The 15,800-nt window shown below is 42.0% G+C and overlaps 1 protein-coding gene and 1 pseudogene across 1 annotated transcript; both read right to left on the reverse strand.

Annotated features, from left to right (window-relative positions):
• Window positions 1-964: 964 nt before the first annotated feature.
• On the reverse strand, window positions 965-1,240 carry tomm7 (translocase of outer mitochondrial membrane 7 homolog (yeast)). The gene is made up of 2 exons (XM_048523918.2): window positions 1,073-1,240; window positions 965-1,007 (listed from the first exon to the last, which is right to left on the reverse strand). Exons 1-2 carry the CDS (start codon window positions 1,183-1,185, stop codon window positions 980-982), a joined length of 141 nt encoding a protein of 46 aa, XP_048379875.1. The 5' UTR covers window positions 1,186-1,240; the 3' UTR covers window positions 965-979.
• A 6,120-nt stretch (window positions 1,241-7,360) lies between these two features.
• On the reverse strand, window positions 7,361-14,826 carry LOC125461107 (solute carrier family 40 member 1-like; annotated as a pseudogene).
• Between the last annotated feature and the right edge of the window lie 974 nt (window positions 14,827-15,800).

The following is a 15,800-nucleotide window of genomic DNA, read 5'->3' on the forward strand; positions in this document are numbered from 1 at the left end:
TTTTCAAAATATTCATACACTGGCTGAAAAGAAATGTTGTAGACAAAGCAAAAATCAAATGTGTATTTGCTAAATGAGTATTCCATCCTAACACTTTCTCCACCCATATAGAGGATTTTATTGTACTATTTCCCCATCAATAAAACAAAACACTTCTTATACCTTAGCAAAAGTCATCTTAATCTGTTACAGCATTAACTACAGCATATGCATTCATAAATCTTCTTTAAAGTAAAAAAACTTCTAGGGAATTCCACAAACATGTGATCAGACTAAAATGAACAGCCAAACAAAAGAAATATTAAACAGGAGGGTTCAGGTCCAAGTAGCAGCTTTCAGATGCCAGAGAAAACTAGAGAGATAATGGATTATGAAGGGAATTCCATTGTTTAGGGCCTTGACAACTAAATGTAACACCACTAATGGCAGAATGAAAGAAGTGGATGCATAAATGGCCAGAGTGCCAGGAATGAGAGATGGTCATAAAAGTTTCTAAATACAAGAATTTGAAATTGGTTAAAAACCAAAAGAACCGCAGATGTTGTAAATCAGAACTGAGGAAGGGTCACCAGACCCAAAAGTTCTCTGTTTTCTCCTCCACAGATACTGCCAGAACTGGTGAGCTTTTCCAGCAACTTTGTTTTTGAATGTGAAATTGGAGGCATGGAGGAAGTCAAGGCGAATTTTCAGCATCTCAAATGGAGAGATTTTGACAGTAAAGGAACGATTAGTGAGTGAGACAATTCAAAACAAGATATGGACAGAAGGGCGTTGATAAACTGAAGTTTGCAGGGCATGATACATAAAGGTAGTTAATGGGAAGTACAAAAAGAAGACATGAAATGAGAGTTTCAGTAGAGACGTATTGAGCAGGAATGATGAGAATGTGAGTGATGAAGGAATTAGGATGGGAGTTCAACTGAGGTCCAACACAATACCAAAGGCCAGAGCTTTCCGACCGTCGACACAGCAGTGAATCTCACGTAGGCTGAACTCCAGGAGAGGCCCTTCACCTTCCACCCGGAGTCTCCCGGCACATGACCTCCCCAACCCTCCCTCTTTCCCTAATCACCCAGACTGACCCAGGTACAGGATGGTCGGGATGAAACCCCAACGGATGACGAACTGTCCGCAGCGGAATACCTGCTGCAGCCGCTGCTTAGCCTCTTTACTCATTTTGACCATCCTCGCTCGGCTTTCCCTGCACGCTGCCGACAACAGGAAATGCTTCAGCGGAAAGGAAAATTGCAAACAGATATGAGCCGCCGGGAACAGCGCCGCCTACAGGCTGGGAGGAGGAGGAGGCATTTTCCGTTTCCATCCGTGGGTCACAGCGCCCCTCCAGCCAAGTTACTGCAGCGCCGCCTATTGGGGAACTCAATCGCAAATTGAATCGGTCCTCGGGTTTACTTGGAGTTTGGGGAGTGATGGTTTTTTGATATCACAGGGCAAACCTGGAAGTTAACAGTCGTGTTAAAACTAGTAATAGAATCAATGTCAGAAGTAGTAACAGAGATAATGGGAACTGCAGATGCTGGAGAATCCAAGATAATAAAGTGTGAAGCTGGATGAACACAGCAGGCCAAGCAGCATCTCTGCTTGGCCTGCTGTGTTCATCCAACTTCACACTTCATTATCTCAGAAGTAGTAACCATTGGTAGAGCGTGCACAGACGAACATAAAATGCTGGCTTAATAGAAAATCGCTTCAACTTCTCCCCGTTCCGCTCCTGTTCAAAATTACTGGAGATATGAGGCAAAACTGACAATTCTTGCATAAACAGTTGCAGAATTATACAGAGATAATGGGAACTGCAGATGCTGGAGATTCCAAGATAATAAAATGTGAGGCTGGATGAACACAGCAGGCCAAGCAGCATCTCAACCTCTTTGTAGGTTACGTGGAACAGTCCATCTTCCGCACCTACACAGGCCCCAAACCCCACCTCTTCCTCCGGTACATTGATGACTGTATCGGCGCCGCCTCTTGCTCCCCAGAGGAGCTCGAACAGTTCATCCACTTCACCAACACCTTCCACCCCAACCTTCAGTTCACCTGGGCCATCTCCAGCACATCCCTCACCTTCCTGGACCTCTCAGTCTCCATCTCAGGCAACCAGCTTGTAACTGATGTCCATTTCAAGCCCACCGACTCCCACAGCTACCTAGAATACACCTCCTCCCACCCACCCTCCTGCAAAAATTCCATCCCCTATTCCCAATTCCTCCGCCTCCGCCGCATCTGCTCCCACGATAAGACATTCCACTCCCGCACATCCCAGATGTCCAAGTTCTTTAAGGACCGCAACTTTCCCCCCACGGTGATTGAGAACGCCCTTGACCGCGTCTCCCGCATTTCCCGCGACACATCCCTCACACCCCGCCCCCGCCACAACCGCCCCAAGAGGATCCCCCTCGTTCTCACACACCACCCTACCAACCTCCGGATACAACGCATTATCCTCCGACACTTCCGCCATTTACAATCCGACCCCACCACCCAAGACATTTTTCCATCCCCTCCCCTGTCTGCTTTCCGGAGAGACCACTCTCTCCGTGACTCCCTTGTTCGCTCCACACTGCCCTCCAACCCCACCACACCCGGCACCTTCCCCTGCAACCGCAGGAAATGCTACACTTGTCCCCACACCTCCTCCCTCACCCCCATCCCAGGCCCCAAGATGACATTCCACATTAAGCAGAGGTTCACCTGCACATCTGCCAATGTGGTATACTGCATCCACTGTACCCGGTGCGGCTTCCTCTACATTGGGGAAACCAAGCGGAGGCTTGGGGACCGCTTTGCAGAACACCTCCGCTCAGTTCGCAACACACAACTGCACCTCCCAGTCGCAAACCATTTCCACTCCCCCTCCCATTCTCTTGATGACATGTCCATCATGGGCCTCCTGCACTGCCACAATGATGCCACCCGAAGGTTGCAGGAACAGCAACTCATATTCCGCCTGGGAACCCTGCAGCCATATGGTATCAATGTGGACTTCACCAGTTTCAAAATCTCCCCTTCCCCCACTGCATCCCTAAACCAGCCCAGTTCATCCCCTCCCCCCACTGCACCACACAACCAGCCCAGCTCTTCCCCCCCACCCACTGCATCCCAAAACCAGTCCAACCTGTCTCTGCCTCCCTAACCGGTTCTTCCTCTCACCCATCCCTTCCTCCCACCCCAAGCCGCACCCCCAGCTACCTACTAACCTCATCCCACCTCCTTGACCTGTCCGTCTTCCCTGGACTGACCTATCCCCTCCCTACCTCCCCACCTACACCCTCTCCACCTATCTTCTTTACTCTCCATCTTCGGTCCGCCTCCCCCTCTCTCCCTATTTATTCCAGTTCCCTCCCCCCATCCCCCTCTCTGATGAAGGGTCTAGGCCCGAAACGTAAGCTTTTGTGCTCCTGAGAAGCTGCTTGGCCTGCTGTGTTCATCCAGCCTCACATTTACTGCAGAATTATACAATCCATTTATTGGACAAACCAGAACAAATATAGGTGCTACGCTTTTACCATTCTTGGGAAAAGACTGTTTCAAAATATGTTCCACCCTAAGTCCCTCTGAAGAGAAAAAAAAGGCAGAAATTTTAAAAGCTGTGAAGGCATGCTTTGAGCCCAAAATGAAAGGAACACATGAATGGCCCGTATTCAATATTTAGGAACAAAGTGTAAAAGGATCTATTGATCAATATGCAACATAACTAACTCAGCTTGCAGAGACCTGTGAATCTGCAAAATTGAGCTGATTAAAGATAAAATTGTATGAGGAATAAAGGATCCAAAGGTGGAAACACATCTACTGAGAGAAGACATGCAGCAGAGCATTTGAACTGTACAGAAGTTACACAATGTGGAACTGGAGGAACACGGCAGGTCAGGCAGCATCGGAGAGTAGGAATGTTGATGTTTCGGGTCGGGACCCTTCTTCAGAACTCCTCCGATATTGCCTGACCTGCTGTGTTCCTCCAGCTCTACACTGTGTTGTCTCTGACTCCAGCATCTGCAGTTCTTGCTATCTCTGAGGAACTGTGGAGAAGCACCAAGATTGTAAGATAATGCAAATTCATGGCAGATAAACTAGATCTAGCATGATAGTGTTAAATACTCCAGGGACACAGGGCAGAACAGTCTCAAACAAAAGACACAATGCAAACACTTTAGAAGACATCGTGAAAAGATGAGTCTTGTTCAGCAAGACAAGCAATGTTCTCACTGCAAAAATCTGAATCATTTTGCACACAAGTGTATGACAGAAAGCAGTATGACAAACAGGTACAGATAGCCATTGGAGAGATAGCAGCTACATGTGATGAGGAATCACTGTACACCACACAATAGGTTGGTTCAATTGAGTCAATAAGTGAGGCATTGTTTGTGAATGTTGGAATGGCATGCAGAAGGAGAATATCAGATCAACACAGAGAGGCAGACTTTCTGCTGGCTAGACAGGGGTTATGCCAGCGCAGGCAAGAGTTACACATAGGGGCCCTGCAGATTTCCCATTGTAGCTCACTCTGAAAGGACTGCTCAGGGAGTTGAGTTTTCCACTGGGCAATCCCACTAGGCCTGGAACCCTCTGAAAGTGTCCATTTAAATTAGAGACTTCAGAGGATCTGATGAAATTAAGTAAAATAGTTACTCAAGAAAAGTTAGACTCTCAAGTATATAAATGAAACAAAGAACTGTGAATGCCGGAGATCTGAAAATGAAAACAAAAATTGCCCACGAAACTCGGCAGATCTGCCAGCATCTGTGGAGAGAAACCAGAGTCAATCATCCTTCTTCTGAACCCTGGACTTGAAGCATTATTTCTGCTTTCTTCCCAAGGATGCAGCCAGATCTGCTGAGTTTTGCCAGCAATCTGATTTTGTCTTTCAAATATCCTGAGGTAATCATTAAATTGAGCACCCATTACCTCACACATACTGAACTACACCACCCATGGGTAACTTACGTAGCCCAGACCCTGAGCTGACACCCCAACCCAGAGAACCAGCACCCAGGAAACAGGCTCTGGATCTAACACCCACATCTAGGTTCAGAAACCAACAACCCCTCACTCCCCAGATGCAGGCTCAGAACACCACCCTCCCAGCACCCCACTCCACTGCCACCATTCAACTCGAATCCCCACCATCACCGCTCTGAGATTGTACCACCAGACCTGGCCACCATTCCCCTTCTCCACATGGCACCCACCCCACCCCAGTCCTGACCTGACCCCACACTCCAAAATCCCAGATCCAATGTCTAAGTGTCAGAATACCAGAGCTGACTGCTGTAAAAAGGCTGTGCTGAAAGGTCTGTGCTACAAAAAACTGTTAGAATGGAAGTACGGGTTCACATTTCTGAGAGAATCTAACGTTAAATCTCCTCTCAGAAACATGGATCTCCCTTCTTTCTTAAAATGAAAGGAGGGTTGAAGACCAGAAATCTGTCTGACATTCCCACAGCCTGGAAAATCCGGCCCAAAATGTCAGATTGGTAACATCATGATCTTTATAGACTTGTGCAAAGAGGCTCAATATGGCAACCCAATAATGAAGCTCTTGACAGCAAGGAAAAGACTGCAAGATGTCACCATACTTATTCTAAGACATTATGAGGCTACGGCAACAACATAATTAGAATCTACAGTTTTAGATCATAAGGCTGCCCACGACCAAGCAGCGTAAAATGGTCGATGACTGCTCCTGACAAGCTGTGAAGGACATGGCTTATATAAGTTAGAGGATGTGGGAAAACACTGCCTAATGTAGTTTCAGCAAGTAAAACAAAAGCTGGTCTGTCTTAAATATGACAGGATGTACAGCTGCAATTGCCACAACAGATAAGGACATTTCACAATAATTAGTTGTCTTCCTTGAATTACTGACAATACTAAGATTTGAGTTAAAGATTCTTCAGATAATCACCGAGATAGATTCTGATGCAGTTAAGGATCCACATACGCACAAAAATCACTGAAAACAGAGGAAAAGATTCAAATAAAATTATGAGAGAAAACCAGTCTCAGTAACAGCAACACCCATATCATTAAAAGAAGAAATGAGTTATTGGTCCACTGACTAGTAGATGTTGGAATGTGGATTGAATGAACACATTATAAGACACTCAAGGATAAAGATGGGGGTGCCAAGTGAATACAGTAAAAAATAAATTGTCCACTATTTTGCTAAGGAATGCTAACTGTAGGTATAAACATAATGTTTTACATAGAAATAACTTTATAATAAAACTAATACTATGAATTTTATAGCAGTTAGTAAGAACTAACTTCTTTTGTATCTCCTGTGATTAGGGCAATGGGAAATATAAAATGACAACAGAATTCGAGCAGTGTTTAGAGATAAGCAAGCCTGGAAAGTGTCTGAATGATTATAATCATTAACCTTGGAATGTGAATTAATGGAATGCATTGAAAGATCCCAAGACCTGGTGATAACAATGTCTGGTAAACATCATGAGATCATGGGGAACCTAAGGCTGTCCATAGGGGTGTCCATCATTGATTAGCCGTTTCACGGGATTGGATGTATAGATTAAGGGGGAAGGAACAATGACAATGTTGCATGTAATTATTGCAATGCAAAATGCCTAAAAATGCCAAACCACACTGAGAAAATCAGAGCATCATTGACTTCTCTACTGATCTGAGCCAAAGACTAAGAGGGCAACTGAGCCACATATCAAGGCCAGGTTCAGAGTAGTCTGTGACCTCTCCCTGCATGATCAGTGTTTGCTTGAATAAACAGCCACGTGCCTGAACTCGTCTCCTGAACTTTGTCCTGGCCTGGTCACTCCTACAGATGCCAAACAAAAACTATTCATCACAGCAGAGCAAGTTTAACTTGGCGTGATAACTCTCAATGTGGCAAAAGAGATTTGCAATGTTCAATAAACCATTGACCATGGAACAGACCCAAAATGCGTTTGAAGATGTGTTTGTGTTTGCAGGGTTAGGATGTCCCCCAGAGGAATATCATCCTGAAGTCAATGACAATGCATGACCAATTTAGCATCTGTTGAGGAGAATTCCACCTGCCTTCCAGACCTGCCTGAAAGTAAAGACAGAAGATCTGGATAAACAGGAAGTAATCAAGAAAGTAACCACTCCTACTAAATTGATGAGCAGCTTGGTAGCAGTGAAGAAAGCCTGGAAAGTTGTGAGTATGCAAACAACCCAAAGAAAGCCCTAAAGAGATCTCACTGCTCCCTGCTAACCATCGAAGGAATTTTGCTACAACTTGTAAAGTTAAAAATCTTCACCATCCTAGATGTGAAGACTGGTCACTACCAAGGCAAGCTGTGTGAAAGCGGCAGCTTTCTATCTACAATCTGGATGCCCTTCAAGAGATACAGATGGTTGAGTTTGCCATTCGGCACATATCGGTAGTGATCTTCCCGGAGTGGAAGCTATTGTGGATTACAAATATGGAGAAACAATGGAAGAATACATTGCTGACCATGATCACATGACAGAGTTCACCAGGTGAACCTGAAGGTGAACAAGAGAAAGGTTCAATTAAAGATGCCCAAAATCAAGTGTACAGGCTATTCACTGACAGGAAAATGTCTTTGCCTGGATCCCAAAACGGTGGGAGCTGTAGCAGTTATACAGTAGCCAACAGATACAAAAGCAGTACAGCAATTTCAAAAACAAAAACAAAAATTGCTGGAAAAGCTCAACAGATTTGGCAGCATCTGTGGAGAGAAATCAGAGTTAACATTTTATAACAAGTGACCGTTCCTCAGAAGCCGTCTTCCTCCACAGATTTTGCCAGACCTGCTGAGCTTTTCCAGTAATTTCTATCTTTGTTTCTGATTTCCAGCATCCACAGAGCTTTTGGTATTTATTCAGTACAATGATTTGTTTGATTCAGCAGCTCTTCAGCAAAATTCTTCCCCTATTAGTCATCAGAATGTGAACCATGATGTCAACTCTGTCAAAGACATGCAGTAGTACTGGGGCACAGAACAAGAAGCAGAACTCGTTAAAACCAATCAACTAGTAATGGAAAGGCCAGTGCTGAAAGACTCAAACATAAATGATGAAATGACCCTGCTGATGAAACGAACAATGACACCTACACACATCAGTCATGAGGTTCAGAGATCAACACCAACGTAACGATAGAAATAGAGCAACAGTGGCTGTCATAGCAACAAATGACACAGGAGCCAGTGTCCCTTGCAAAACAATATTACTCAGATGCACAGCCAATGACAGTAACACGCACATTGTTATTGACTAATTCAACACCCTCAAAATATATTGAGAAGGTAGTCTACACCCCAACTTTTTCTTACTGTAGAAGGCAAGTGCAAGGCTTTGTATCCCAGGTGTAATTTGATTAGCCAAACTAACAGGCTCAAAGCAAAATACACTTCATTCTTATACTACAGTTGAAATACAGACAAAATAGGAAATAAAAAACAGCTCAAATGTAACTCTATCAAAATACTTAACAAGATAATATATATGCTAACTGCCACTGATTAGCTGTTCCATTGCAGTAACATCCCATAAACACACCCTTGGCAGAGGCAAATTCAGTAAAATAGATTGTCTCATATGCAAGTCTAGCAGCAGGAAGAGAACCCAAAATTTTAGCACTAACAGAGAGAGTAATAACAGTCTGCATATCCAGCTTCAAGATCCCAGCAATTACTGACAGTTAAATTAATACCCTGGTTCTGTTGGAGTCTGACATGATCTTAACGTCAGCTTTTGTGGTCCTAAGATGCTGCTTGGTCTGCTGCGTTCATCCAGCTCCACACTTTGTTATCTCGGATTCTCCAGCATCTACAGTTCCTATTATTTCTATGCTCTTCTATTGTTCTATTTTTGAAATAAAAAACCCAAGACCTCATAAGCTGTGTACATATTTTCATTTGAAACAAACTGCTTAGAACCTCTGTCTCAACTTTTCTTCACAAAAAAGGCAGGACAAAATACAGCTCTTAAAGCCATAGCATCATCACAACGCATACCACAAACATACTGGGATGATTTAAAGACATAAAGGGACTAATACTTACGGCCGATCAGAAATTTTTCCAGGATGCCGGGACTATCCTTTGAAGAGAGTTGCCCCTGGTTTGGGAGTCTAGAACCAAAGAGAGCAATTTAAAAATCAGGGGATCCACTTAGTTCTGAGATAAGGATACTTTTTATTACTCAAAGATTACTCTATTACAGAGGGCCATAGAAACTAAGATTTTGCATATGCTCAAGTTAGAGTTTAATAAATTTCTGATTACCAATAGTTTACAGGGTAAAAGAAACTGGAGTGTTTAATCAGCTATGTTTGTCTTGAATTGTAGAGCATGTTGATGGGCTGAATGGCCTACTCGTGTTCCTATGTTTTTAAGGACCATGTGTGCAATGCATTTGCAGAGATTGATGGAATTAACAAACTGCTAAGGCATGAGAATGATGGTGTATAAACTTGGTAAGTTGGGAACCCAATGTGCATGACAAAAAGCAATACAACAATTTATTGGACTCATCAGCTATTTAGTAAAATTCTTGTGTGATTATTTTTCCTTTGTTTTATATATAAAGAGGACGTATGGAGTGTAATACAATCATTCTCAAATATCTATTCCAGTCTTCTGTGTTGATGTGACCTCTGCAAAGAGGCATAGGCCTGTTAGACAGACATTTTAGGCTTCACTACAAAAAAGTGTTGATCACACTCAGAACACACTGCACACCGTGGAATTCTGCAGTCATTTTCCAGCATGACATGCCAGTACACCTAGGACCATAAGATGTAGGAACAAAAGTAGGCTATTCAACCATCAAGTCCACAACAGCATTCAATGACATTTGGCTAATCTGACAATCTTCAACTTTCAGAAAGCACCTCCCACAGAGGCTGAAGGTGGGGTCCAGGCTCCAGACTAGCTGCCAGCAAAATCCTGCAGTCAGAAACCAGAGATTCCTTTCAAAATCATGAGTAAATAAGAACAAAATATTTCCACCTCTAAAAGGATTGAGAATGAAGGGGCATAGACTTAAAGTAGTTAGTAAAAAGAAGCAAAAGTGATATGGCAGAAAGACATCATTTACACAGCAAGCAGTTAGGCTGTGGAATGCACCGCAGACAGCTTGTGAAGAGAGGTTCAAATCAGCCTTGAGGGAATCAGGTGGTATTTTTTGGAAGGAAACAGTGTGTTGCATTACAGGGGGAAAGCAGGAGAATGACAACAGGTATGATGCTTATATGGGTGGCCAGAGTAGACATGATGGTCTGAACAGTGTTTCTCTGTACTGTAACAATTCTGTGAGCAAAAAGTAGCTAGCATTAAACTTTAAAATTGAATTTCCTTCTGGCATTGTTTACAAATAACAGACAATAGTGAAAAGAATATATATGAAAATGCAGCAGCTTTCTCCCTTGAAGAAATTGTGATTTAATTGCTTTATTGCTGGTACCACTGTTAATTTCCCTTTGGCAATTCCTCAAAAATTTTATCTTTGCTACCTAGATCATCACTCTATGATTAGAGGCTTCTGGGATATGTACTGTAGGGTAGCACTGATGAGTCCGGATAGGTAAAGCATTGCTTCTAGATACCTATATGCCTTTCATAAAGCTAACTATAGAACGAGATTCAATATATCTACACTTGACTCAGCCTTAGTGCATGGGTGTCACAAATCAATATTACATGAGCTCACCATGCTGTATTTCCACTCTTTATTCCGCTTTAAATAAGGGTACCTCCAAACTAAAAACACAATACCATGTATATGAAGGCAAATATTATTTTGTGCTGTTAGCTATGTGGCCTATGAAATACCCTTTGAATGTTGTATGTCAAGGCGCAAAGCATAGATAATGACCCTCAGGACTGTAGGAATGCCAGAAATTCAGAGAAATTATCTTGCACATTTATTTTGCTGCTTTAGTCAGTAGCAAAAGTGAAGAAGATATTGGCTGTACTGAACTATGCAAAATGTGACCTTCATCACCACCTTTAGGCAACACATCAACTGACACTGCAAACATCATCACCAGTGCTAGCCTGACAAAGCCGAAAATATTATGCTATCTTGAACAGCACTGCCTATACATGCAAAATCTGGATGTTGTCCACAGGTGCTGCTGAAGGAGATAGTCCAGCCTCCACGTGAAACATCAACAGCCTGAGACACATCTCTTTTGCAATTACCAGATACCTGTGGTTAGCATAGGAAATGTATGATGTAGCAGAGCAATGAGACTCTATAGTGGCAAAAGTAAGCAGTCATTACCGGCAGCCTTTTCCACAAGCTTTTTCTCCTTGGCCAAATTCAGTGCAATGAATGCAGTTGGCACAATGCACAAAAAAGTAACACAGTAAAGAGCAGTGAAATTCACCCTTCAAATGAAGACTGCCAGGGAGTGATTTTAACTTTCAATGAAAACATAAGGTAGGCAACATTGAATCGGCAAACTTACCGAAAAAGAAAATTGGGCAAATTGCATAATGGGCGATCGGATCATAACAGCCATTTTATGCAATCACTAAAAGTTGAAATAACCCTCACTGTTCTTTCTCAAACTTCTCCAGTAAGTTATACTAAGTGAATGAGACAAAATTTACTCCCCCATAGACTTCTTACTGCTGTGATGTGGGGCACTCCCCACTGAGAAATCCAAAATGCACAAATGGAAGAAATCAGTACTCATGTTTCCATTTTTTAACACTAACAAAGTTGATGGTAAGCAAACCCTATGGAGTGAGTCTTCTCATTTTGAAATGAATTGTTTTTTCTGAGTAAGATTCACAGGACCTGGTACACCATGATTCACAGCAACTTTTCTAATGCAATCTTCCACTTTTCATTGGATAGCTAACAGGAAACAGAATAGGCATAAATGGATCATTTTCTGCTAGGCAAGATGTAGCAAGTATTGTATCACAGAGATCAGTGCTAGGGTCTCAACATTTTAGAATTTGTACAAATGATTTGGGTGAAGGGACCACAGGTGTGGCAGCAAAATTTGCAGATGGAACAAAAACAGGTAGAAAATTAAGTTGTAAGGAAGACATAGGAAGCTATAAAGGGACATAAATAGGTTAAGTGAATGTGCAAAGATTTGGTAAATGGAGTATATTGTTGAAAAATTTTAAAATGTTCATTTTGGTGCAAAGAATAAAGTGCAAGCAAATGATCTAAATGGTGTGTGCTTGCAGAGCTCTGAGATGCAACAAAAGAGGTTGTTTTGATCCTTGAATTGCAAAAGATTAGTATTCAAGTACTGTAAGTAATTAGGAATCTAATAGAACATTATTGTGTACCAAGAGAAAAATGTAATATAGAAGCAAGGGTCTAGGCCCGAAACGTCAGCTTTCCTGTTCCTCTGATGCTCCCTGGCCTACTGTGTTCATCCAGCTCTACACCTTGTTATCTCAGATTCTCCGTCATCTGCAGTTCCTACTATCTCTAATATAGAAGCATGCAAGTTATGCTACAAGGCACAGGTGAGATCACATTAGCATTACTGTACAGTTTCGGTCTCTTTATTTTAAGGAAGGATGTAAATGCTTTGGAAGAAGTTTACAGAAGGCTTGCTAGACTAATGCCTGGCATGAGCAGGTTGTCTCATAAGGAAAGTTTGGACTTTTATTGTTAGAGTGTAGAAGAGTAAGAGGTGCCTTGATTGAAACATGTTAAAATTCTCAAGGGGTTTAAGAGGATGGATGTGAAAAAGACATTTCCTCTTGTGGATGAATCTAGAACTATCAATTTAAAAATGAGGGTTTCCTACTTAAGACAGAAAAGCAGTTTGTTTCCTTTCAAAGGTAAGGAGCCTTTGGCACTGAAAAGGTAGTGGAAGCTGAGTATTTTTGTTGGATGGATTCTTCTAATCATGGGGTGAATTTTTTTTGAGATAGTCAAGAATGTGGAGTTGAGATTATAGTCACATCAGTCATAGTCTTGTTAAATGCCTGGACAGGCTCAATGGGCCAAATGGCCTACTCATGCTGCTAACTGATACTTAGAACTACATATATGACTGCATTCTTGCATATCATATCCACACCCTGATTTCTGTGCAATGTGACAAAATAGAATAACTGCCCAAGAAGAGGAGACTTAGACACCATCTGAACCATGAACTTGCAAGCTGTAAGTGTGGTCCAGGGGTGGAGAAGGTGGGTAAAAAGGAGAAATTTGGCAATCAAATGGCAAAGCTTGACGGCATCATTACTTTAGTAGGAATAACAACAAAATGGACTATTATTTAATTGGCAAAAAATTGCAGCATGCTGCTGTGCAGAGGAACCTGGGTGTCCTTGTTCATGAATCATAAAATGTTGGTCCGCAGGTGTAGCAGGTAATCAAGAAGCAAATGGAATACTGTCCTTCATTGCTAGAGGGACGGAGTTTAAAAGTAGGGATTTCATGCTGCAGCTGATAGGGTGCTGGTGAGTCCACACATGGAGTACTGTGTACAGTTTTGACCTTCTTACTTGAGAAAGGATGTACTGGCACTGAAGGAGGTGCAGGGAAGATTCACTAGGTTGATTCCAGACTTGTGAGCATTGGCTTATGAGGAGAGATTGACTATACTCACTGGAATTTAGCAGAATGAGTGGGGGTGCGGGATCTTATAGAAACATATAAAATTATGAAAGGAATAGAGAAAAATAAAAGCAGGGAGGCTGTTTCCACTGGTGGGTGAAACTAGAACTAGGGGGCATAGCCTCAAAATAAGGAGGAGCAGATTTAACACTGAGTTGAGGAGTAACTACTTCACCCTAGGGTTGTGAATGTATGGAAATCCCTGCCCAGTGAAGATGTTGAGGCTATATTGTTAAATATTTTTCAGGCAAACATAGGTAGATTTTTGGACAGTAAAGGAGTAAAGGGTTCTGGTGAGTGGGTGGGTAAGTGGATCTGAGTCTGTGAAAAGATCAGCCACGATATTATTGAATGGTGGAGCAGGCTCGAGGGGCTACAGGCCTACTCCAGTTCGTATTTCTGTTGTTCTTACATTCATATATGCAACTCTTCACACAAAGTCAGACTTCACAAGGAGTTGGTGATTATGATCCAAACAGGTGGGAAAATAAGAGATTCTCAAAGCAGGTCTCACTGTAACCAGTTGTAAGGTGCAAATATTAGAGGACTGGAAGATCATCAGCCCATTGTTTTGACAAGGACACTACTTAGGAGAGGGAGAACAGAAAAATATGTTTCTCTCCAAGGAAGAACCAATGCTAAATGTTTAATAAACAGACAGTCATTTCACTTAAACTCACCTACTCTTGCAGCTATAACACCAGAGAAAAGTAAACGGATGAAGACAAACAAGCCTGGATAACCTGCAGCTGGAAGACTGACATATAGCAAAGTGCTATTTGTCCAGTGAGTAGATGAATGACCAGACAACAAATGGCTGATTCATATTGGTGTTGGGGAGTGAGGAATGCAGTCAACTCACATCTGGGTTTGGAGCAGTCTGGTTTGTTAGTGAAACATCAGTATGTGGAGAAACCAGATTATTGCTCATATCCAAGGGACTGCCTGGTGCAAAAACTGAAAACATACAAAGTAACAAACAGCCAAAATGCAGGCAGCTAGTTATGACTCCAGTAAATACCTGTCCATAACATTGCCATAACAAAGTGAATAAAACTATTCCCATTAGTCTAACACTGGTAGAAATGCTTTTGAGGAGGCTAAGGAGTGGACCACCTGTGCCTTGTGCAAATCCTAAAACTGTGGTGTGCAGAAGCACTAAGTCATTCCAACTAGGAAAGGAGATTGATGATAGTATGCATTCCAACTATTTCTGGTGATGTACAGCATCTACAATACAGTCTATGTTATATTTTAGTATAAATGCCAAGAAAATTTTGCTGAACTAGTAACCTAGCATTCCAGTCCATATTGGTTGAAGAGTTTGGGGTCATTTCTGATCTGCTTTCACATCCATGCTCGGTACAACTGCTGAGCATCTATGAACTACATACAGTAATACTCAGCAAACAATCTAACATACAGTTCGATAATGAAACTTTCCATTACTTTCAAGTTGTCTTTTTCAAACTTTTTTTACAAATTGAATCTTCTTATTATGATTAAAAAGCAAAGTCACAAGAGATTTATTTGAATAATTTTATTCAAACTAGAACAGACCTATTAGAAATTGCTTGGCAAAAAATTTACCACGACCCTAAATGCAATGAAGGTTAATTTGTGGTTAACATAAGTAATCTTCCAATTTCTCTGTCCAGAATCATTGTGCAGAGTGTGAAAATGATCTGAACAAACCAAAATAATTCCAAGTTCATCTCCTCAATGTCTCTGGACTAATGAGGAGGGACAATTCAGTCAGTGCAGCATATCGCAATGCCGAAGTCAACTTTTTGGTGCCTATTCTGGACGGTGAACATGTGTGAAACGCTTTGCAATTTCTACCACAGTGTTTCTCATGTCTACATATTAGAATAGATTATGAAGAATGTTTAGATTGTAGTAAAAATGTAGTTCTGATGATGAAAAAATAACAAACTTACTATTCTTTATCATGCTTTTACGTTATCCCAAAGCACATCAGTCATTACATTACTTTTGAAGTGCTGTCACTGTTGCTTTGCAGCAGCCAATTTGCACACAGCAAGGCCATGTAAATAGAAAATGAGATAAATAACCTTTTATCTTTTGTGCTGGTTGTTGGTGTGGGCTTGCTCTTTCAAAATGGTTAAACTGGTTTTCTTACCGTTCTGGTCCAGCATTAAATGTGACAGCAGGGGTCATTCTGTAAACTCTTGACAGACATA

This window comes from Stegostoma tigrinum, chromosome 2, assembly GCF_030684315.1.
Source record: "Stegostoma tigrinum isolate sSteTig4 chromosome 2, sSteTig4.hap1, whole genome shotgun sequence".
NCBI classification, from domain to species: Eukaryota; Metazoa; Chordata; class Chondrichthyes; order Orectolobiformes; family Stegostomatidae; genus Stegostoma; species Stegostoma tigrinum.

Excerpts from the sequence above, each read along its gene's own strand:
- tomm7 (XM_048523918.2), bottom strand. The coding sequence starts at position 1,185 with ATGGTCAAAATGAGTAAAGAGGCTAAGCAGCGGCTGCAGCAGGTATTC. Across the intron at positions 1,008-1,072 it reads CTGTACCTGGGTCAGTCTGG|GGCCTCTCCTGGAGTTCAGC; the intron begins GTGATTAGGGAA and ends TGGAAGGTGAAG.